The 23708-nt window shown below is 33.8% G+C and overlaps 3 protein-coding genes across 3 annotated transcripts; all 3 read right to left on the bottom strand.

Annotated features, from left to right (window-relative positions):
- Window positions 1-46: 46 nt before the first annotated feature.
- Window positions 47-5721, bottom strand: LOC100804268 (aspartic proteinase 36). The gene is made up of 12 exons (XM_003516565.5): window positions 5255-5721; window positions 5023-5143; window positions 3720-4147; window positions 3457-3613; window positions 2557-2639; window positions 2383-2479; window positions 2214-2286; window positions 1871-2080; window positions 1545-1669; window positions 1146-1247; window positions 978-1075; window positions 47-428 (listed from the first exon to the last, which is right to left on the bottom strand). Exons 1-12 carry the CDS (start codon window positions 5524-5526, stop codon window positions 257-259), a joined length of 1938 nt encoding a protein of 645 aa, XP_003516613.1. The 5' UTR covers window positions 5527-5721; the 3' UTR covers window positions 47-256.
- A 2410-nt stretch (window positions 5722-8131) lies between these two features.
- NRAMP1A (divalent metal ion transporter NRAMP1a) lies at window positions 8132-11619 on the bottom strand. The gene is made up of 4 exons (NM_001357773.1): window positions 10955-11619; window positions 10726-10862; window positions 9766-10418; window positions 8132-8645 (listed from the first exon to the last, which is right to left on the bottom strand). The coding sequence occupies exons 1-4, from the start codon at window positions 11464-11466 to the stop codon at window positions 8424-8426; spliced, it is 1524 nt and encodes a 507-aa protein (NP_001344702.1). The 5' UTR covers window positions 11467-11619; the 3' UTR covers window positions 8132-8423.
- Window positions 11620-17400: 5781 nt separating this feature from the next.
- LOC100803737 (probable indole-3-acetic acid-amido synthetase GH3.1) lies at window positions 17401-19591 on the bottom strand. The gene is made up of 3 exons (XM_006573586.4): window positions 19280-19591; window positions 19087-19188; window positions 17401-18958 (listed from the first exon to the last, which is right to left on the bottom strand). Exons 1-3 carry the CDS (start codon window positions 19537-19539, stop codon window positions 17581-17583), a joined length of 1740 nt encoding a protein of 579 aa, XP_006573649.1. The 5' UTR covers window positions 19540-19591; the 3' UTR covers window positions 17401-17580.
- Window positions 19592-23708: the final 4117 nt, after the last annotated feature.

Raw genomic sequence — 23708 nt, 5'->3', positions numbered from 1 at the left:
TCGTGATTCACCGCTATATATTACAATGATCACAAACAAAATTGCGTTTGCAGATGATACAACTTCTAAAGAATTCTTTATATACATCTATGGGGGTTTCATTATATCATGATAGACAACTCGATTTCTTAGAAACCAAAATCTTGATCCGTTGTATGACTATATGATTGTGTATATTGCTCACGCATTAATGGACTCGAATATGCCAGCCACGCTAATCAGGCAAACCATTAAGCAGTGGTAGTACAAACGAAGCTCATAATGGCTGAAGTTCCTGCTCTTGAACAGCTACATCAACTGGCTTGTATGAGTGCTCAGCTTGCTGTCTTTTTTTCCAAATTAAGAATATTCCTAAGGTTGATATTCCTAGAACGAATGTAAGCAAAACAGCTAAAGCCACAACCAAATAATATTGCTGCCACCAAGTCCTGCATCATTTCAGAAAGAAATGTCATACAACAATTTATACATCATTTTGAGTCTTCCTCTCCAACCAATCATTTATTACATCTTAAATTTCACTCTCTTTTCTCTCTTTCTGTATGAATCACAAGATTCTAATAGTTATACAATCATATATAGATAGTTAACATTAGTTTTATTAAAATTTATTCTTAACTATCTATGTATTGTTTTTGTTTAGCAAGATTGGTTCTCACTCATTTTCACCTAATATGCTCTACAAATGCACACAAACATATATATAACAATTATATAAATACATGAATATTGGTATGTATAAGTGTGAAAAGGCATGCGTTTTTACAAAATATCAGATGCAGAAAGGAACACAAGTAACCTCAAGCATGAAATTTAATAGATTAGGGCATTAGATTTTCCAACCAATCTGAATGTGTAAAACTAGGAACCTCAGTATTGCATGCAATATAAATAATAAAACAGGAAGTTATGCAAACACAAGTAAACGATGGTAGGAGAGAAAATTTTCTGACTTTTCCTTTCAAGAAAAAATTTACCGTTTCAATGGAGGCTCGGCATTCCAATCAACTAACTTATAACTTCCAACTGAGTTAGGAAGTTGCATACGATGTTCAGAAAGCCGGGCAATCATACTCTGTTACATTGAAAATCACCATTAAATGGGAAGTCTTCACAAAAATGCAAATGCACAAATGTTCACTTACCATTGCAGTAGCATTAGAAAAGAAATCAGCATATGGCCTCGGTGTTATGACCCATTTAGAGAGAGAACCATTTCCAAGAGAAGAAAAATTCATTAAGTGAACCTGTAAGCATTCCAGCCAAGAATGTTATTATCATAAAGTAAAAATACACACAAACAGGGAAAAATTAGCCAAACATGCATATTGTTCTCTAGGTATTTTGGAAAGTTGCCACATGACAAAAAGTCTAAAATCTATGACCTCTACCCAAATTCCAACCCACACCATCCAAATGAGATTGCCAAGGTTATATCATGAATATTGTTAATTAAACCCTTAGGTTGCACAAAAATTATTGATTATAATTAAAGATGCAAGTATGCAACCAGATTTTCTGCACTTCAGTGACCATTTTCTAACCTGTGAACTATTAACATCTAATTCATGAGCAATGAGTCCAGTCAATTCTGTGATGTAAGGCTTCATATCCATGTAGCTGATGTTAAACGAAATAACAACTATTATTTGAGCAATTTGGAGTTCACCTGCACATTTAAATCAATGAAAGCATATTAGTCATCAGTGAGCATATAAATCACAAAGAAATGGCAATAATTTCTGAAAAAAAAGATAAAATAAAAAACACAACGAACTATTTTATCAATGTGTGACATCTGATCCATGTTTGAACTTGATATCTCTGCGTATTCCTTAAAATAAAATAGAATATCAGCAGCTCATAATACCTAGCTGTAAATTATACTGTGATGGAGATGGAGCAATAGAGGGCTCAAATGATTTGGTTAAATTTGTTCCCTCAGATTTTGGAGGCAACAAGGGTGGTGGGGCATCTGACACATGTAGTCTTTCCCATAACTCAGAACAATTAGTTTTCCAGAAACCAATTTTTGTATGCTCACGATCATACATTACAAGAGTGTTACGAACAACAATACCTACACAAACAAAAGAATTATCACTAAAGTATTGCACAAACCCATAACTCTAACAAAAATCATAGAGGAACAATACTTCAAATAAGGGGAAGTACGAAATGGCATGAAATAACCTATACTAAATAAGCTATACCTCCTAAAAGAGTAGTTGGATCATTGCCATTTGAAAAAACCCCTAGACAATACGCACCTCGCACTTTTGAATGCTTCATAAAAGACAGCCACATGAAAAATAGGGATAAGAAAATCGATCAACCCAGAAACACAACTAGAGATAATAATGATTTTACTACATAACTAACCCGAAACAAGTAATTTTCAGGAGACAGTGACAACTTGTGACCATTTCCAAATACCATTTCAACCACCGGAAAGCTTTTAGAGATTTGAGAGACATCACTGAAATACAAGTAAACTCAACTGTTAATTAAGCAGCAATCATGTGTACATTCACTCCTTAATAATGCCAGACTTACATTTCTGCACCAGAAAAACATATATCATTATAACGTGGATCTGGACCACTTATTCGCTTCAACGAATGTGTTTCCTTCATAATCTGCATTCAGATAAATACATAATCATAGTCATCGGTCATAAAAGATAAAATTTATATGTTATACAGAATACTTGATTTTATATTGCAAACAGGATATTTGATTTATGATGCAAAAATAAGATAATTAATAAACAAAACCATAAATGATGATGAGAGAACAAAAAGGATTCTCCATGAATCCATGATACATGGCACATACATTTGACTATACAATTGAATTTTCTAAATACAGCATTGTAAGTGATAATCTTAAAGCATTATCACTTAAGTGTTGTTCCGAAATTAATGGTTAACAATGACTGCTAATATTGTATCACATATTGATTGGAAAACTCAATGAGACTTTGCAAAAGAAGCATGCTAAACTTCAAGTATTTAGATATCATAGTATACCCAATAACCAAAGATTTTTAAAATTGTACTGTAAAATTAAAGTTAACTTATCAGAGCAGCAAAAGAGGAATCTATTCAGAAAGGTTAAACAGCACAATGTTTTGGCATCCCATTAATGAGATGTAATGAACAAACAACCATCCAATAATTTTTATAATTGTACTGAAAAAGTAAAGTTAACTTATCAAAGCATCAAAGTAACTTTGCCTAAGTGCATTGCATAAATCTTCACTAAATTAAAAAATAAAATAAAAAATTCGAGGAACTTAAAACCTCCAACTCCATTTATCACCTATCCTTTAACAATTTTATTCTATTTCCACACCTCATTACACATGAAAGTCAAGGTTTTTAGAAAATATCTGAGATTAAAAATTCTAACTCAAAAAACTTTCTCCAGTAATATTTATGAGAAAGAACTTACAGCATGTTTAAATGCAAGAAATGCAGATTCTGGTAGGTATGCATAAGTTGTGCCACTATCCAAGACAGTTCCATGTTTTCCATCAAAAACCTTTGGGTTTAAATGCAGTCGCTTCCCCGCAACATGTATCTCCTTCAAATCAATATTGTAATATGGACTGTCGCCATCCCGAAACTAGAGTAAATGTGTGAGATTAATCAAATGCATTTGTTAAGAAAATGCATGACATCTCATATCTATGAAATAAGAAATTTGGCACACACCTTCGAACAGGATCTGAACGTGTAAAGACCATGTCAGCTGGGGGAGATATGCCACCAAGAACCATAGCACCACCACCAACACCCATTCCACCATAGCACAGTGAGAACGAATCACTTATCACCTTTTTCTCAACCAGTTGGTCCATAATACTTAGATCTCCACGGCCCAAACCCATGATGCCATCAGCACGCTGATTATAAATATCACCAGTCTCATCATTTTCACAGCCAAAAATGGCACGTTGGGGGGAAAGCTCAGTCTGATTTCCAAAGGATACAACATCCTCACCAAGGGCCCCACTGCTAGTACTCATTTCAGCATACCGTCTCTCATACGTGCACTGCTTCCTGTCATTGTCACAGTTGCACTGCCATGTGCATTTAACAGGTTGATAGGTTTCTGAATCTTCTGGTCGGAACTTTGGATCCTGTTAAAATAAAATTGGGCACACAAATTTACTTCAGATAAATTAGATGAGATACACAGGCACAGGCACAATAAATTCCAAATAAAATCATTTTTTTTACATCTATTTGAAGATGAAATAAATGATATTCTGAACAAACTAAACATGCAAGAGGCATAAGCAGTCTACCATGCAACATTAAAGGAGTGTTTGGCAGTTGGTAGAAGTGAAATTTGGAGGAATAAGAATGAAACTGTGTGTCTGGGGTTTAGACTTATGTTGTGTCTGAACTTGTCATCAATTTTCACTCCTCCCCATTTCCATTTTCACATATATACAAAGCATGCCAAGAGTATATATATGAACAAAATCATATAACCCCTTATACGCGTATTTTTCTTAGAATTTGAGCTACTCAACCCCACAAAACAGCTCAAGCCTTATAAGAATTACATTGGTATATACCTCTAATTGATGTTAGATCTCAACAGTCAACACACCCCTTTAGGCTACTCACACTCAAGACTAGACATTCAGAGTGTGGACAAATGCGGACCAATAACAACACCCTTCATGCCAAGCAATAGACATCTAGAGTTTAGACAAATACGAGTGGCCCAATAGCAAATCTATAGTAGATTTTGATACCATCTTAGAATTTAGGCTTAAGCGTAACTCATCTCAACAAAATCGGCTTGTAAGGTGAGAGTTGTCCTTACTCCTTATAAGGACCATATTAGTCATATCTCTAGTTGAGTTGGCATCTCAATAATTTTTATAATCACGAGTCATATCCACAATCAAATAGCAGCTTCTTTACACAAAATTAATAATCAATCAAAATAAACATTAATTTATTGATCCAAACGTGTAGGGGTAGTAGCTGGAAGCATCACCTGGTGGCTACCACAGTGTCTACAAGTAGAGCACGGAACATAGGTAACAGTACTCCCCGTATCAACAATAAGAGCAAACCTCTGCGGAGGAGTGCCGATCCAAAGCCGCGCCGTATAGTAGCTACTCCATCCAATTTCCCAAAACACACACACATAATTAACAACAACAAAAAAAGCGAAAACTATTTTGGAAAAAAAAAAAAGAGGAAGCGAGGGAGTGAAAGAGACTAACCCGTTTCGAAGGAGATCATCGTACAGTCTCATGCGAGCGTTGGGATGGTGTTCTGAGTCGGATTCCTTGAGTTGACGACGTGGATTAAAGTGAGAGAAGGAAGAATCGGGAACGGAGTGATGTAGGGGGAGAATCATGGCAGGGCGAGAGCCCTCGTGATGAGGACTTGGTAAGAGTAACACGTTGCTGGAGTCACCGGAGACAGGTACCCACCGCGCAAGGGATAGAAGTAGGGAGGCCATGGAGATTAGTTGAGTCCATAGCGACGCCATGAGTCTAACTGGTCCGAGCGGTGGCACGGATCGAAACGAGACAGGAAGTGAAAACTGAAGAACCGATGGAGAAAAAACGAGTCTCACTAGCCTGTGCTGTGTTGTGACGGAAACTAACAATTTCCATTTTTGCTTTATTTTTTTGTTTATTTAAGGATAAGTAATTATTTTTGTAGTACATTGACAAATTTATTTCCCACAAATCATTTAAATTTTAGTCTTCAATGTGAAAAAACATATACAACTCTATTCATCCATTAAATTGTATCATGGTGGTTATTGAAAGAGCCTACCTTCCATATTCAAGGATGAATTTGTTACTATTTTATTTATAAAAAATTATTTATCCAACATATAATTTAATCTTTATCTTTTTATTTGATCTTTATCTTTTTTTTATTTGACAAGTATAACTAGACATGATAATGGGACGGAATGGGTAAATCCCTTGCCCTGACTCCCCAGCTTATCCTCATACTATATTTAGGACTGGTTTAAGTTTATTGTTTCATTCCCGTACTTGTCAGAGTTATCGCGTATCCCCAACCTCTTCCCATACACAATTCAAATTAGAAAAATATTTTTTTTGTAAAAAAAATATTAAAAATTTGATTTTAGAAAAATAAATTGATTGTTAAACATTTATTTTTAACTACTTATATATCAATAAATTTATTATAGCGCGTATGTCTACAAAAATAGTTAAGAAAATAATATTAACTTATGTAAAAATTCTAAAATAAAATTAACTAATAATAAAAATTCTATGTCTTTTGATTAAATTATAAAAAAATTCTAAAGATTTTAAGTGACGGGTGGGTTCGGGTTCAAGGTTGGGACGAGTCTAGTAATCCATACCCGCACTCGTATCCGACTTTTTGTTATCGGAAAAACCCGAACCTGAATCCATACCCGGTCAACTCGGGTATTACCCGGATATGGATTTTCTTGTCATGTCTAAGTATAACATTATAATAAACATTTTAAAAAATAGAAAAACAAACATAATAATAAACATAATATTGATTAATAGGTTGTTTATTACTTTGAAATAATGTATCACGTAGATGATTTCATTAAGAGTAACATACATAGGTTAAACAGATAGATATATCTGTCACATTTTTTTCTTTCTTTCGAGAACTAAAATTTAAATTTTCACCTTTCAAAAATAAATTTGTTAATGCTCACAAAAATAAGTATTTATCCTTTATTTAATCTCTCTTGTTACCTAACTTACTATCAATTGCCCAATCATAATTTTTTTTAATAATTTTTATAACAAAAAAAAGTTATTCATCAACTATTCAATTACACCACATTTTCTATAATAAACTTATTAACTTTTAAAATAATTATGTTAAAATAATTCAAATGATGATTTATTATTAAATTTACATTATCCCTACATAGACATTAAACTCATAATTAAATGTAATAAAATTAAAAAAAAAACAAAATGAAATAAAAAGTTAAAAAAAAGCAAAAAAAAAAACTTTGGGAAAAAAAGAAGAGAAACGTTCGTCCGAATATATTATTTTAAATAATTGAAAATATTTGAGAAAGTATATTAAATGCTTCTTACTTAATTCTTTAAAATACAATTAGCAAGACTCATTTTTAGAAAAATATTTAAATCTAAATTATGTAAAAAAATAATAATAATACTGAAATGTAACAGAGATTCTCTTACAGCATTCACTGCAGGTAAAAAAATGACTTATGCTTTTCATTTATTAAATTGGGTTTATCATTTTTCATTAGAGTCTTGATTTTATTAAAACAATATTTAATATATTTTTATTTTTAAAAAATATTAAATATTTATTATATTTTAAATATAATATTTTCTGTTATTTTTTATTCTGCTTAAAATACTTTAAAATTATTTTTGTAATTAACTACATAAAACATTTTATAGGATTACTATGGAAGCTTCGTATATCAATGGGGTTGAATTTGTTTTTTTTATATACATATCAACGAGGCTAAATTTAAACTTTACTTTCAAGGAGATTTTTTTTTACTGCCAGGAGATAAAAATCATTGTAATATCCGGAAGAGTCTCATTTATATGTGCAGATTGGTTTGAGGAAGAAGGGGCTAGAAAGCTTATTTGAGGGATGAATGACTTGATTTCTCCATTTTCAATGGATTGAGAGATGGAAATCATTAATGGATTAAACACTTCAATTATTTTTTCTGAGATGTAGGCTTTTTTGGTACTGTAATTATGGATTTTTTTAAAACTTTAATTTTGATACTTACTTATATTGTCAATACTACTCTGTGAATGAGAATGCATGTCAAGGTGAAAAATATCAGTTTGTTATATATCGGTTCAAGTACGTTGAGGCCATATAAATCATAAGGAAGCTTCCTTTGGATGTCTTTTTTCTTGCCTATATTTTGAAAGAAATGTTATTGCTGTAATTGACATGGAATGAAGGGTGGAAATGGCATCATATTGGGGGTAGATGCATCGTCACATTCCCACTACACTTCCACAATCTTCTATGCCAAAATTTGGTTTGGACGCAAAGTAGCATATATTCCACCCACAACTTAAAAGAAATCCCAAATAGAGTGGATAGGGGGGGCCAGAGAGAACAATAAAGGGAACTATCTGTAACATCATAGTTTTAAAAGGTATCTCAACTACATTATCTCAATATCCAACGCATGCTAATAGCTGCATTATACATCGAATTTTGACAGAAAAACAGATAAATCAACTCGTTTTGTTTAAGTATGACAACCAAGAAGGTACCACTGCCCTCTGCATCAAATTAACAAGCATGAGTAAACCTAAAAAAATCGAGGAAATGTACTTGTGAAAGCCTTCAGCGGCTAAGCATTTCCTACTCCATGGTTTTAAGGAATTGGAATTTGACTGCTCAATTCACTGTGGTAGCAACTGTCTTTGATCGGGTTAACCTTTGCCACGGTGTATAGGTAATGGCCCGTGAAATAAGGTAAAGTACAAATGCAACATACGCAGCTGTTAATACACACACTACAGTGGCAAACACTGCCCCATTCACTTCAGAAGAGAAGAATTCCAGCAATAGATAGCCATTTATCACTATCACCAGAGCAGCCACAAGCCAGGAAATAATCTGTATCCATATCATCATAAGAGAATCATGACTATTATACAATTAATCCAAACAAATAAAGCAGAAGATTCGGCAAAGGGGTGTTGGTCTAAATACATCCAAAGTCGACAGAAGCTACAGTTTAAGAACACTCACCAAAAAGTCAAAGCATCAAATAAACAACACTGTCTTAGCATCTTCAATATAGAAAACAACAAGCAGCACCGATGCACCCAAAGAAACATAAAAAGCAAAAGAAAAGAAACAAGAAGGGGGGACAAGAAAGGAATTCTTGAAACTACCAACTTCAGAAAGCATATAAGTCATTTTTGGGATATTTATCACATATATAAATATAAGTCATTTTTGGGATGTTTCAAGACAGCTGAATCACATGCAGTTTCCAAATGCAGCAAGATAAGCTGCATATTATGGGTTATTGAAAATACAGTTTTAAGGCAACGGGCATATGTTAAGAAGCGCTAAATAGACACTATTAAATACTTCTAATAACTTTAAATAGACAGTATTTAAACTACTTGTGTATTTCCATATAGTACACATTTTCTTGTTTTATAAAAACTTTCTATTTTTTGTCTTGTTAGCATGGGTCCATTGTCACACATTGAAAAACCAATGAAAATATAATCTCACGATGAATAATAATATACAACAAAAAGGATAGAAGAAACTATAGCTTTAATTTAATTACTAAAAATAACTTTGGAAAAGTTGTTTAGAAGAACAGCTTCATAAGGGGGAAAATTGGTTAAACTAGATCATGGACACTCCACTATCTCACCTTTTATTTCTCAAGACAGGACAGTAAAATCAAGCCACCCATTTGGCATCTTAAAATCTAATTCTGCATTGTAAGAGAAATCAGGTATACCGCATACCTTAGGTCAATTCTGAATTATCTCCTGCTTAAATAGCAAGACAAGAAAGGTCTGCATTCGAACATTTCTGAATTATCTCTCCACTATCCCTAGGTTTTATTAATTGATAGCCCATAAAGGAAGATAGAGATGGCAATTTTATATCCAATGAATCATAGTCTTCTATCAAATAAATAAAACTGATAACGGGCAACTGTTAAAGTGGCCAGTGTGGCCAAAATTCAGATAAGGGGATAATATACCTTGAGGACAGGGCCAATTCTGAAACTGCCCATTATCTGTTCTTTGGACACCAAGCAAAGCAAGGGAACAAGTGCAAAGGGGATTTGAACTGACTGGAGAACATTAAGCCATTCATTCAGAACATCTAATGATTCCTCTGAGGTATCAAATATAAGAGCAACTATCATGGTTGGGATGATGGCAAAACTTCGTGTTATCAATGCCCTCATCCACTTTTTCAACCTTAAATTCAGAAAACCCCCCATGATAAACTGTCCAGCATATGTACCAGTAATTGTGCTACTCTGGCCGGCTGCTAACAACCCAATACCCCATATATACAGGATTGGGAATAGTCCACCCCCATACTTCTCCTGAAGGTACTGCCCTGCATTTACAAGACCAATGCTATTTGCTATTTCAGTACCATAAAAGCCCTTAGCAAACACAGTTGTGACAAATATATTAATGACAAAGGACACTATAAGGGCGATGGTGGACTCTATGGAGTAGTAATTAAGAGCTTCCTGAACACGGCCTTTCTTGCTGGGGTCAACCCTTCTTGATTGAACAAGCGCAGAATGCAAGTAAACATTGTGAGGCATAATAACGCAACCCACAACTCCAACAGCTTGTTGTATAGTTCTGGAGCTAAGTTTAGGAACCAAAATACCTACATAGATAAGATTGAAGAATATATCAGAAATGAAGCACGTTAAATTATTCATCTGGTCCATGTAATTATCTTCATTTTTTGTTGTAGTCCCTATACGAGGAAATTGTAAGTTTTGTCCCTAAGTATGCATAAAAAAAGAATTCCTGGCGGTGTAAAGCCGCTACAAAAACTTTCTACGGTTATAAACAGTTACAAAAAAACTGTAGAAACTAAAACGTACAATCTTCTTATACAGAGACTAAAACTTTAAACGAGAACGAGTATATAGGGTCGAAGTGAACAGTTAAACCGAAAAGAAACTTACCAACAAGAACATCAACACCATTGGGCTTAGCTTCACCAAACATCCAAGCAAATGAGAGAGCCATTACACCAATAAGAACACCGAAAAACGCTTCCAGTTTCCTCACACCATAGTTCTCAAGAAAGAGAAAAATAAAACTAAAAAAATCAATCAAAGAGAAAGAAGTCAATTACTTGCTTAATTTGAAATACTACCATACATAGTTTAAGAAAAAGAATGAAAATTTCACCAATCAAAAGCTGTAATGACGACCCCGGCCCAGAGCGGAACGACGCCGTTACTGAGAATCCTGATAGCAATAGCGCTCCCAATAACCTCTTGTATGTCAGCGCCAATAAGAGCAACCTCAGTCATCAACCACAGAACAATCCTAGCCCATGTGGGATACTCTTCCCTGCAGAGTTCGGCTAAGTGTCTCCCCGTAGCCACGCCGAGCCGAGCCGATAGAAGCTGGATAAGAAGGCCCATAGCCGTGGCCCACATGAGGAGCCACAGGAGCGAGTACCCAGCAATGGCACCGGACTGAAGATCCCCCTCGAGGTTCCCGGGATCCAGAAAAGCGATGCTCATCAGAAACCCGGGCCCGGTGAAGAGCCACAGCTTCCGCCATGAGAACGGCGGCGCCTCCAAGTCGCCGTCGTGCTCGTCGATTCCGACCACCACAACCTTCTCCGAGGAATCGTAGGCTGTCTCTTCTTGCTCCTCCGATAACAGAGGTTGTTGGGTCTCTTGAGGAGGCATGGCTGGAACAAGTGGCGTTGCTTTAAAACCAGTCTCAGTGTACAGTCTACAGGGCGATTTTGGCGTTTTGGTAAAAGCGACACTGAAGAATAAGGTTTTGAGTTATATTTCCTTGCGGTCTCAGGATTGGAAATTCAGTTGCTTTTTTTATTTTTTTTTTACGTCTCCCGCTATGTCTATTTATCGTTATTCTTCCAAGAGAACAAGGTTTCTTGCGTGAACACGTACGACTGTCTGAGCTGACATGACATGTCTGGCACCAAAATCATCAAGGTATATCTTCATTTTTTTCATTCTTTATATATATATATATATATGATCTTTTTTTTCTATTTGTTTTATGATCTTTTTTTTCTTGCATGAACACTGACCACGTACGACTGTTTTATGATTTTTTTTCTTGGCATGATTGTATGAACTGTTTTATGGTCTTGCTCTCCTACAATTAAAGTTTTTAACTACACAAATCTCATCCCATCAAAATATTTTATTTTGTAGTTTTTAATACATCAGAAATATTTTTATTTTGTATTGAAATGAAGCATAAAATCTACTTTCGAAATTCGAAAATTAATCACCATTAGATGGAGGCTGCATCTTGTGCAGTTTAATTTGAACTGTAGGAGTTCCAGTTAGTTCCTTCTTTTAACGTCGTATTCGTCTACTTGTTATTTCTTTTTCTTTTTCTCACCTATTTCACATATGAGATGATCAAAGAAAAAAGTATAATTATAAATACTCTCTTTATTCTAAACTAATAATCAGCTTAAATATTGCTAAAAAAATCAAGTAGTAATTATTCAAAAAACACAAACACATGATGGGTTGAGAAGAGCAGAACGAGATGGGAGAATAGTAAGGCCCTTGCAAATGCCGTTTGAATCGGATATAAGTCCATACAGTGCATATTCCGTATTTGCATAACCTATCCAATGTCCCGGGGATGACTCCCGTATGTGTATTTTGCATTTTCTATTTTTGTTTGAAAATATAAACTATCATTTTAATGTTATGAAACATCTATTCTAAAAATTATTTTTTATTGTTATAAAATATCATTTTTTGAAAGTAAAACTTTTTTTTACTTTTATGAAACACTTTTTCCGTAAGATATTTTTTTACTGTTATGAAATATATATTCCAAAAGACAAAGTTATTTTTTTTGTTGGTATGGAACACCTATTTTAGAAACTAATTTTTAATGTTACGAAATATCTATTCCAAAATGGTATAATATGAAAAGGATAATTTGAAATTTTTCAAAATTTGGGAGGTGTGGTATTCAAATCCAAGTCCCGAAGCATGTATGTAACTTATTGGGAGTTACTATTGGCTCCATGATAATTGCTCTTGGCTCAAGGGGCTGAGACTTTTTTTATTCCAAAAACACCCTCCCCATGAAATCAAGATTTTGTTATACAAAACGTACAACAGAATCGTGATTCCATTGTGTGTACTAGCAAAATCAACAACAAAATCATGATTCCGTTTTGTGTATTTCAAACCCTCAAAAAAATAGTATTTGAATTGCGATTCTGTTGTAGAAAAATCTATAGTGGAATTATGATTTCGTTTTCTTTTTGAAACAAAAAAAAAATCAACAAAATTATGATTCTATTGTCAACCATAACCCAAAAAAAAAATTAACAGAAGGTTAGGGAAGGGATGGGTTGCACGAAGAAGTGAGAAGGGAAGGGTTGAGGAGTAGGTTGGGGAAGCATAAGGGAATGATTCGTTGGGGTTGGTGAGGAGAAGGGAAGGATAAGAAGGAACTCAAGAAGGAAGAAGGAGAAAGGAGAAGAGGGGTGTCACATAGGGGTTGAGGGAGGGGTTCACAATTTGAAATGGGGTAGAATAGACTTTTCTCCTCTAAGTAGGGGCCAGAAATAATTTTAGTAGGACCAATACTAATACCCAACTTTTTTGCACTACAGTGCCGGAAGTAATATTTCATGAGTCAGGCCCAACAAGAGTATAACACGGGCCGATATTATTAACTAATACCTTCTCCCGTCCCTCTTATTCCAAATTATGCAAAATTGCAAACTGTTGAATGTCTGTTTTACAAAATTTAAATAAATTTCTTGTATTTTTAAATTTTTTTTTCATTCAAATGAAGACACATAATATTTTTTATGAAAATTTAAGATAAATATTTACATGTTATCAATTTAATTAGAGAGTTTAATAAAAAAAATGTGATGGACTTTATATAAATAGTGTAAATTTGAATAAGTAATACTAGTAACAGTGAATGTCTCTTAATAACATTTTTTTTCCTATAATCTTAGTCCAATAACTAATTTTGAGTATGTTATTATCCATTATTCTATTTTAGAAAACAAAATAAATTTAAAATATTTTATTATTGACTTTGAAATTTCATCTAAAATCTTTAATTATTTTATATTCCAAGATTAAAAAAATAAAAAATAAATGCTAAAAAAACTAGCTTTTAATCATACTGAAAATTAGTATTCAAGAAAAAGTCTCTATAATATTCATTTGCATTAAATTAAACTCATGTAACCCATATTGATCTCCTTAGAAAAAACAAAAAGGAGTATATATATTCAAATAAGAAAAAGCATGAGTGTAGTTTAAGTATTGTAAGAAGGAAATGCAATTTCCTCGTAAAAAATGAAAAATATATATCATCAGGCGGAGGAAAGAATGAAAATATATATGATATATCCACTAACCAAAGTCATTATACACAAACGAATGAACTATTGCAATAGTCCAAAGCACAAGCATAAAATTAAGGGTTACCAGAAACTTGCATCATGTGTAACGTGGTCCAACCATTTCGGCATTACAACATTACAAAAGTGACAGAATCGAATAATAAAGCCCTCCATAATTCTTTCTATGCTTCTAGATCGAGAGAGAGATACAGAGCCCTGTTTGCATAAATGTAAAGAAGAGACAAGCCCTTAAAGGAAAAGAGGTAAGAGGTGACGCTGTCTGAGGCAAAGCAGTGGACAAACAAAGCAAAGAACACAGAGAGGTGGATAAAAGTTCCAGTAAAGGACAATAATGCACGTGGTCCATTTTTGTCTTTGTACAAAGCCTGAGCTGAAATTTAATGAATCTAACAATCTAATTGCTTTAGCCCAACCCAGTTGACATCTCTATTATTCAAGCCCTGCACGAGCTTTCTGGGCTCCTAATTACTCCAAAGCATGCAAACTACCCTGCTGCCGAAAAAAAAGAATTTCACTACCATTATGATGCATGTTATGTTATCCCTAAAGTTTATTGATATGGTTGTTTAATATCCATCAGATAGGACACTGGCATACAATATTGGAGTAGAATATACTCCAGGAAACTCAATTCACTATCATAATTTTTCATTTTCCAGCTTCCTAATGTCCTAAATGTATTTATTGATCAGTAGCTTCTTTATAATAAATCAAAATTAAACTCTTTCTCATAACTATTAACTTCAATCAACTTTATGCTATACTTTTATTTACTTTATGTTTTTTATTTTATTATTGTGAGAACTTTGCTGGTTTTAGATTCAAACCTATGATTGAAAACGGCCAGAGATTACTGATGAGCATCACCAGACAGGAAGACATTCAAAGATTTTACTTTAACAGCTTCCTACCACTTTAAAACCTTATTCCGACCACCAACAACTGCATTTAGGGTTGCCTGCTGTTCTATTCAATTAACTTAAAAAAGCTAGCATTTTGTGAGATGTTTTTGCCTCACTTTCAGACAACCTATTTTTCCCCTCATTTGGGGGAGGGGGGAGGGTGTGACAAGATAGTTTAAAAAGAGTTGCATTATTTGTATTCATGTTTAATAGATTGTTATTTTATAACTTGCTGTTTAATTTCTTTTTATCATATCATTTATTTTAATTTAATTTTTCTTTTTAATTTTATGTATCTTTTAATTATAAAAAAGTTGTAAGAAAAATAAAACTACAGTCACAGGGAGAGACAGAGTTTCGAGGATAATAAAACTACTATTATTATCATGGTAGTCATCATGATCTCGTTTTTACTACAGTGTATTTCATTCGCCGTTATTCAATTAAACATGACTTGTGTGAAGCCTTCCCGTTTAAAGCTAAAGGTTATACACAGAAGCATCTGAACCCATAGTATACAATGCAAATTAAATTCTAATTTTCACTATTTTTTTATTCCAATTTTATTTTACTAACCTGACATTTTAACATTTTTACTGCATGCATATATCACTTCAAATATTTATCGATTTCGAGCCTAATATATATGTTTGGAAGGAAATAATTAATGAAAAAAATTACATAAAAGATTTCAAAATTGAATAAATGTTTAAGATTCCTATATTTTAAACGATAAATTATAGTCACAAAGTCATGCAACTCGTCCGATCCAAATTAAACTTGACATATATAATGAGGCAACCATATATTTTTCATGTTTGCCTATATATTTATTTTTATTAATACTCAACTCAGCATCTCAAATTGGTAAATTAAAAAAATACAAATGTGATAAAATCCTGCCCCAGTATAACAATGAAAATATGACAATGCGTAATGCTGATGTTATATATGTACTCCCCCAACTCAAAGTCACCTAGTTATGGCAATCTTATTTACCAATTTGACAATAATACACTCAAATTTATTGATTTTGCTTTCTGAAACATACCATAAGAGAGATTTAACGGAATTCATCAAGGAAGTCATATTAAGCTTGTTGGAATATATATAGTACTATTTCTCTTCAGCCAGTGTTCAAACCGCTACATGTCTCTCCCTCTTTTTTAAGAATAATTCTTGTTATAAGTTATTTTTAAAATAATGTCTCTCTCTCTTTTTTAAGGAAATAATCTCTCTCTGTAAAGTTATCAAACAAAATAGTGTTAAAGAGAGTTACTCTCCAAATAATTTAATCTTCACTCATGATTTTAATATTTAAATATAAGTATTCTTTTGTTCCCTTTTCTTTTGGTTTCTTTAAAGGGCATTCAAGTACAATATTGAATCATAACTGCCACTTTTGTAGCAATGTGCATAGCAATACAACTCGTGTTGCATATTACTATTAATTAGTTAAATATGCTAAAGACGGTCAAATATGTTAACTAACTAGCTAAAATGTAAAAACCACTTTATAAGGAATTTGACATTCTTGTTTTCATTTTCAAAGCATATTCCAATTCCAGTTGGCCACACTTTCAAATTCTGTAGAAACGCAGAAAGAGTGTGTTTGAACCTTTTCTTCTTTCCTTCTCTCCTTAAATCAGATGGGATAAAGAGAGTCAAAGATGTTAGTTAGAAAGGATACCAAATTTAATCTAAAGTAATTAAAAATTCATCGAAATTAAGGCTGTCAATTGTGACAGTAATAAGCTCCATCACGCAGCCACGCACTAAACCGCCCGCATCAGTGCGGTATAAAGGTCTTGTGAGATGCTTCCAAGAACATAATGCCTCAAACAAAAAAATTTATTTATTAAAAGCTTAAAGCCAAAACTACGGGTTCGCACTCGACACATTTCACAATTCACTTTCCTGCGAATTATAAACCAACACCAACCTAGTGCAACAGACAGAATATGTAGCACGTGCACAAAAGTACACCCGCATAGTGCCTATTGAAAGAGATAACTTCAAATTTGGAATTGATCACATCACAAGTTCAATTCATACCAAATCCAGCCACTAAACATGAACGTTTTCCATCATCTGAGCTTTCGACGTCTTTTCAAATCGCCAAAATACAGGGTGTGTAAACATGGTTTCCATACTTGGGCTAAACAAGCATTTAAACATGACAATTACTTACGTATCTAGCGCACCCATTTGAAATTGAACTTATATTTCACAGACAAAAAAAAGTTAAAAGGGCATGACTGTTTAACAAAAGAACGGCCAAAAGGGAAGAGAAAAAAAAAGACATAATAAAGAATAGAAGGAAAGAAGAGAAAAAACAAGCACGTTAGAAATATCAAATCAACAAATACAGACACTTTCGGGTTCGGCAGGGATAATAACAACAATAATGAACAACCCGTTTTTTTTTTCTCTTTATTATACTACTACTAGATATTCTTATGCATGACTACTGAATGTTGTTGCTGTACGTTGCTACCCTTCCTTCAACGACGTCGTTCTGGGGTCCAGTGCGGTGCAGCTGGGCTAAAATGAAAAGAAAGCACCCTAGAGTCAAGTAGCTCCATTATGGGCGTGAAGCTCACGCACCTTGGCACTTTGTACTGGTTTATCGACGCACCACGCGAGATAGCGTAGTCCATCAACTCCTCAAACGTTCCATTCTTCACCACTCGTATCTCCAACGGCCCAATAGAGTTATCGGCAACTCTCCCTTGTCTATAGACGGAGTTCAGCGACTCTTCCATCACCAAGCAGCACTGGTTCAGAACTTGGTTCGTTGGAGGGTGAGACGAGTCCTTCATCATGAGCTCCCAGTAAATCACGTAATGCCCAGGAATGGATTTCGTGTCAGCGAAGCTTGTGTACTCCGCCACGCTGGTATTGAACTCCTTCAGCAACTCCGAGGCATTCTCAACGGCCTTTTGCAGTTCGGATTCGTCGGTTTTGTCCGAGTCAATGCTCAACAAAACGTTCTTGCGCCTCACGAAACGGAATTGCGGGTCTGAGTTGTGGAAACCGGTTACTTGGAGTATGTCACCGACCCTGTAACGGCAAAGACCTGCATAGGTGGTGATAATGAGTTCATAGTATTTACCAAGTTCCACGTCAGCGAGTTCCACCAAGCGAGGAGGTGAGTCCTTGGAGAGAGTAATAGGAGAGGAATCATCATGCGGTAAAAACTCGAAGTAACCCATGTTGGGTAAAATGGTGTAAGACACGTCAGAGGGTTCGGACATGGGTTTGAGGTTGAGGCCGAAAAAACACTCAGAAGAAGCGTACATGGTACAAGGCTTAGGTAGGCCACCGCTGTAGTAATCGAGTGTGGGAATATATTGAGCCATGGCACCCGTGACGATAACGTCAAGGTACTTTGTGTTGGGCCAAATCCTCACGATTATACGCTCCCAGTTTTCTCCGGAGCATTCGCTTTTAATGAAAGCGGCGAGTTCGGGGTCAGGTTTCAAGATCTTGGACATGCGTTCCTTGATGGAAGGTTCAGTGATCTTGGGGTTTAGGGTTCCGGTGAGGATATCATGGGAAAGTTGTTCCCAATTGAGCTGAAGGAACCTTATGGCTCGGAGAAGGCCAGAGGCGAAAACGGCTCCGACGCGGAGAACCTCGTGGCGCATGATGAGGCCACAGAGCATCTGAGTATACATGCTCTGGAAGGAATCAGGGCAAAGGATGGCTTCGTTGGGGCTTGTGAGGACGTTGTAAGGGTCGAATGGTCTTTTCCTGAATTGCTCGCTCTTGTAGTAGCTCGTCAGCACCGGACGCGCCATTAACCCGCCGGGTGTCTTGGCCTCTGCCTTAATGAACAGGAAGTGAAGCGCCTTGCCTTTGTCCAAATCGGACACGTATCTGCGCAATCGGAGGAGGAAACAAACAAAATTCATAACTTCAAAGTTACTACCACCATAATTGCCATCAACTAATACGTCACTTAGTATCAGTTAATGAAAGAAAAAAAGAAGAAGAAGCTAACATACTGGTTCATCACAGGCATGAGCAGGCTGTACAGTAACTGACGACGGTCCATCTCTTCATGAATTGTTGGCATCAACTTTCTCTCGCCAGCAGATGTTCCAGAACTGTAATTTTAATTCATTCATTCAAGCACGATCAGTAAAATACAAAGGACATTCATTCATACTATACGCCTGAAATATTAAGAAATCGTACCTGGTGAGAAACTCGGAGATTGGGTGAGCGCACAAGATGGGAGAGCGGTCACCATTTGCAATGCGCTCAATATCAGGTTGCAGATCCTCGTAAGTGACGACGGGAACCTTGGACTTGAAAGTGTCACGGTCGGTGGCACCGTTGAGAGCGAAGCGTTTGAGGTATTCTGTCTCGGCGTTTTGGGTGAGAATCTCGGAAAGGACTCTCTCCTGGACGGAGTCAGTGTTTTTGGTAACTTGCTCGATGAACTGAAGAGCCATGATAAGAGAGGGAAGAATTAAGATAGAGAGAATGAAGGGAAATGAGAGAGGGAGGGGCCCTGGGTACTATTTATAGCGGCAAAAGGGTTTGTGCATGTCATGGGTAGCCACGTTGACAAGGAGGAGCAAATAGTAGTTTTGTTTTAGAAGGACCCTGAGGGGACAAAAGATTAAAACAACTTCTGTTGTAGACTTGGCTGGGAGGACATGTGGGCCAGGGAACACGTAAGGATAGGGCCTCATGGCCGACAGCTGGGGCCCAATTTATCGCCACGTCAGCATAAAATTGGACGAGCCTACGCGTCAGCCAAACCACGCGGCCATTTCCTTGCAGGGTTTGTTGGCCTCCGAAAGCGATGGGGCCGCCGGCCTTAAACCCTCTTGTAGCCCATTTGCTTCAGTAAGAGACAACCCAAAACTTATAATTAAGAGCAGTAATAAACCATTTTTGTCCCCATTAAGAATAGTAAATATCATCAAATTGTGTAATTAATTTGGTCACCTGAAATTTACACGTAGGAATCATGATTTTTGCTCCCATTAAGAATCCATCATTACGATCAATCACGGGGACAAATACCACCCAATTGTGTTATATATCATACATGAATTATGTAATTAATTTGGTCACCTAAAATTTGCATGAAGCAGACATAATTTTTCTCCTCGTTAGGAATCCACCATTATGAAATCACGAAAACAAATATCATATAATTGTGTTATCATACATGAACTATATATATAATTAATTTGATCACCCGAAGTTTGCATGAAGCAACCAAAGATGTAGTTTATCCAACATGATATATAACTTTAAACTATATATAAAAGAAAGTAGGGAATCTCTCACTTAATTCACATGGATAAACAATTTACTTAAAATCATATTAGTGTCTAAATTATTATGATAAAATTATACTATTTTTATTTATGCAGCAAAATTAAACGATTAAGTTTCTTTTTATTTTATGAAGGACACAAATTTGGATTGTGTTGAAAGATTAAGTTGGGAAGTAATTTTTTTATCTGGAAAAGTATATGCTAGATATGGAGGAATATTTTCATTTATGATACCATAAAGTTCTAATGAAAGACCGCATGGTTCATACTTTGACTATGATTAAATATTGTCACTTCAACAAAATTCAGTTGACATCAAAATATATTTATTAAAAAGTCAAATGATCTGTATGATAGATGAAGAGATCATCACAAATACACCAAAAATCCAAAATAATGGAAACTATTGGCAAGGGATAATTACATTAATTTCTCTAAAGATTTGTGTTACTTATACTTACATTCTTGTTTAAAAAATTAAACATGTTCATGCTATTTTTTATTTTACTAATTTACTTTTAGGGTCCATTAAGTAGTATGGAAATTTTTTATGTCCTTGAAAATTATCAATCATATGAATATAATTCTTATTAATTACTAAAATCAATTTCATTGATCATAACTGTTTTTAAAAATATTTATATATTATTGAAAATTAAATCGAAATTTTTTACCTTTAATTTAATTGGAATTTCCCAAAAAATTAATAATTTATCATAATAAATAATTTAATAAGAGTGAACACCACATTTTTATTGTAATAAACCTTTTTTCTAACTCGAAAAAATTATATTTTTATGCCCTCCACGAGAACCATTCCGTAAGAATCAAATATAAAAACATTTTAAAAAAATATTATTTCTTGAAAATGTTATTTTTAAATAATAAACCAAACATTCCTAATTTCATATTTTTTTAAAATATTTTTTTTATTGTTTCAAGTGGCCCCAAAGGGACTTTGTGTATATGGTTGTTTTTAGAGGTGTATGTGGTTAATACACAAGGTTTGAACAATTTTTTTATTTGTAGATTAAAATTAAACTTAAAGTTTTGGACTCCATTGAGGTTTATTTAGACTCTAGGTGTTAGTATGGTTTCACAAAAGTTTCTTAGGATTCTTTCGATAACGACGTAAACAATATTTAGATTGCCTTCATTTTATAATCCATCGATCGTCATTATACCTTATAAGTAATATATAATATATAATACTATGATAATTAATTAATGATTCCTCAAAGATGGCGAAGAGAACAACGTCATCATAAGTCATGATATTGGAAAAGGGAAATAATCCAAACCATTCACCTAACCTTTGTTTGAACTTGTATTTAAAAATTTTGTTTGAACTTATCTTAATAAAATATATAACTCATCTCATAATTGAGTTATAAATAATTACTTTTTTTATCATTTTAAAAAAAAAGTTTGTTTGTTAATGTAATATTTAGCATGCACTTTCATGTTAGAAAATGAAGTAAAAATGCCTAAGTATCTTTAATGATAAAAATTACTGTAGTTTTTTTTCTAAAGTGTATCATTGTTAAATGCGTGCAATATTTGTAAATTTCAATTCCTAATTATATGCTAAATTCAGTGAATCAAACAAACACTTATAGATACTTAGGCAATACACATACAAAATATTCACAATTTATTATTTTCTAACCTATAAAATGCGATGTTGACTCATTTGAGTAATTAAATACATTTTTAAATTTTAATTTATTTCGTTAGCTTTAAAAAATAATTCGAACTATTACACTTCTACTAAAAATCATTGCTAGCTATCTTATTTTGAAATTTTACAACCAGCCAATAATGTATCGGAGTTTACAAAAGTGAAATGATAATACTTACTTTTTATGTTAAGGGTGGAGTCATTATATCATATGTAATTAGAGTTGAAAACGAACCCAGTCTAACCTAGCTTAGCTCGACCTAACTTAATAGTAATAACTGATTCCGCTAGCTTGATACTTGACTTGATCTTCACATGAATTTATTTTTTAGCTCAAATATAATTCGATTCAAAAATTCGCAAATGACTATATTCATATTGTTAGCTCAAAGACACGAATTTAGAGCCAAAATAAGACTAAAATTATATCATTTCACACACACATATGTATATGAACTGTTTGTTATAATCTTTTTTAAAATAATCACTTATTAAAAACAAAATTTCTTTTTTACTTTTCTCTGATTTTTTTTAATCTTTTCAAACAATTTAAAACTAAAAGAATCTAAAATATGATTAAAATTAAAATTTATTTTGAATAACTCTTCAAAAAAGTCAGTTGTTTTTCTAAAGGTGATTTTAACGACTGTAAAATAAACATAAAGTACCTTATGCTTATTTTTTTTTTTAAAAGTCTTTAAAATAATAACTAGATTATTTTACACCATACTCACTTTTTTAGTTGTAATAAACTGGCTCATGATAATATAATAACTATTTATCACTGTATTATAATAAACTCATGCTTGTTAGTTATATTTACTGAGATGGTTTTCTAGCAAGCTAAACTTCCAAAGACATACAGTGGACACTGCTGTGAAGACAGCTACGCCGTGTATTCTCGTACTGGCACTGCGGCATTACACGAAGCAATGCAATATCCCATTTTTATTGTTAAAACTAATTAAAAGCTAGCTGCCTCTGCACTCTGCACAAACAGGGTCGCCACTCGCCACCATGACAAGATTACCAACATTCTATGCTAAGTTCCTGGAGATTAAGAGCCGTTTGTTTGAGTTATTCTTTTTGTAGAAAAGTACATTTTAATTAAAAATAATATTTAAAATATAATTAGGAAAACATTTGTTAAAAAAATTAAAAAAACTATTTTAATACTTTTTCATAAGTTAAAACTAACAATTTTTTTAAAAAAAATGTTTGTAAAAAAAAAATCAAACCAGAGAATCACTTATTAAAATTAAAAAAGTACTGTCCTAGCTAATTAGAATGAAATATTGTACCTTTCTTTGGCTTTTTAATTTGCCTTTTTGGAATAGATCATGGGCCTTTTCAAACTATATGATGTTCAAGTTTTTAAGGATATTATCAGTACATTTATTCCAAACATTATTATTTATTTCTCATGTTTTTATGAGTGAACAATGCCCTACATTTTCTGATCAAAATAATCTCCAAGTGCACGCATGTCATAATGATTAGGCATTAATAGAAAGAAAATTTCTTGGTCATGACCGCACAACAACTTTGCAATTCGTACATGTTTGAATGCTTGCACTCAGAATGGGAAATACCGGTTACTCTTCCTTCACCAACATCTTATCCTACCCCTTATTACTCTCAGTAAGCC

Source organism: Glycine max, chromosome 1 (assembly GCF_000004515.6).
Source record: "Glycine max cultivar Williams 82 chromosome 1, Glycine_max_v4.0, whole genome shotgun sequence".
Lineage (NCBI taxonomy): Eukaryota > Viridiplantae > Streptophyta > Magnoliopsida > Fabales > Fabaceae > Glycine > Glycine max.
Note: the sequence above shows the minus strand (reverse complement) of the source record. Positions and strands in the feature narration are given on the sequence as shown.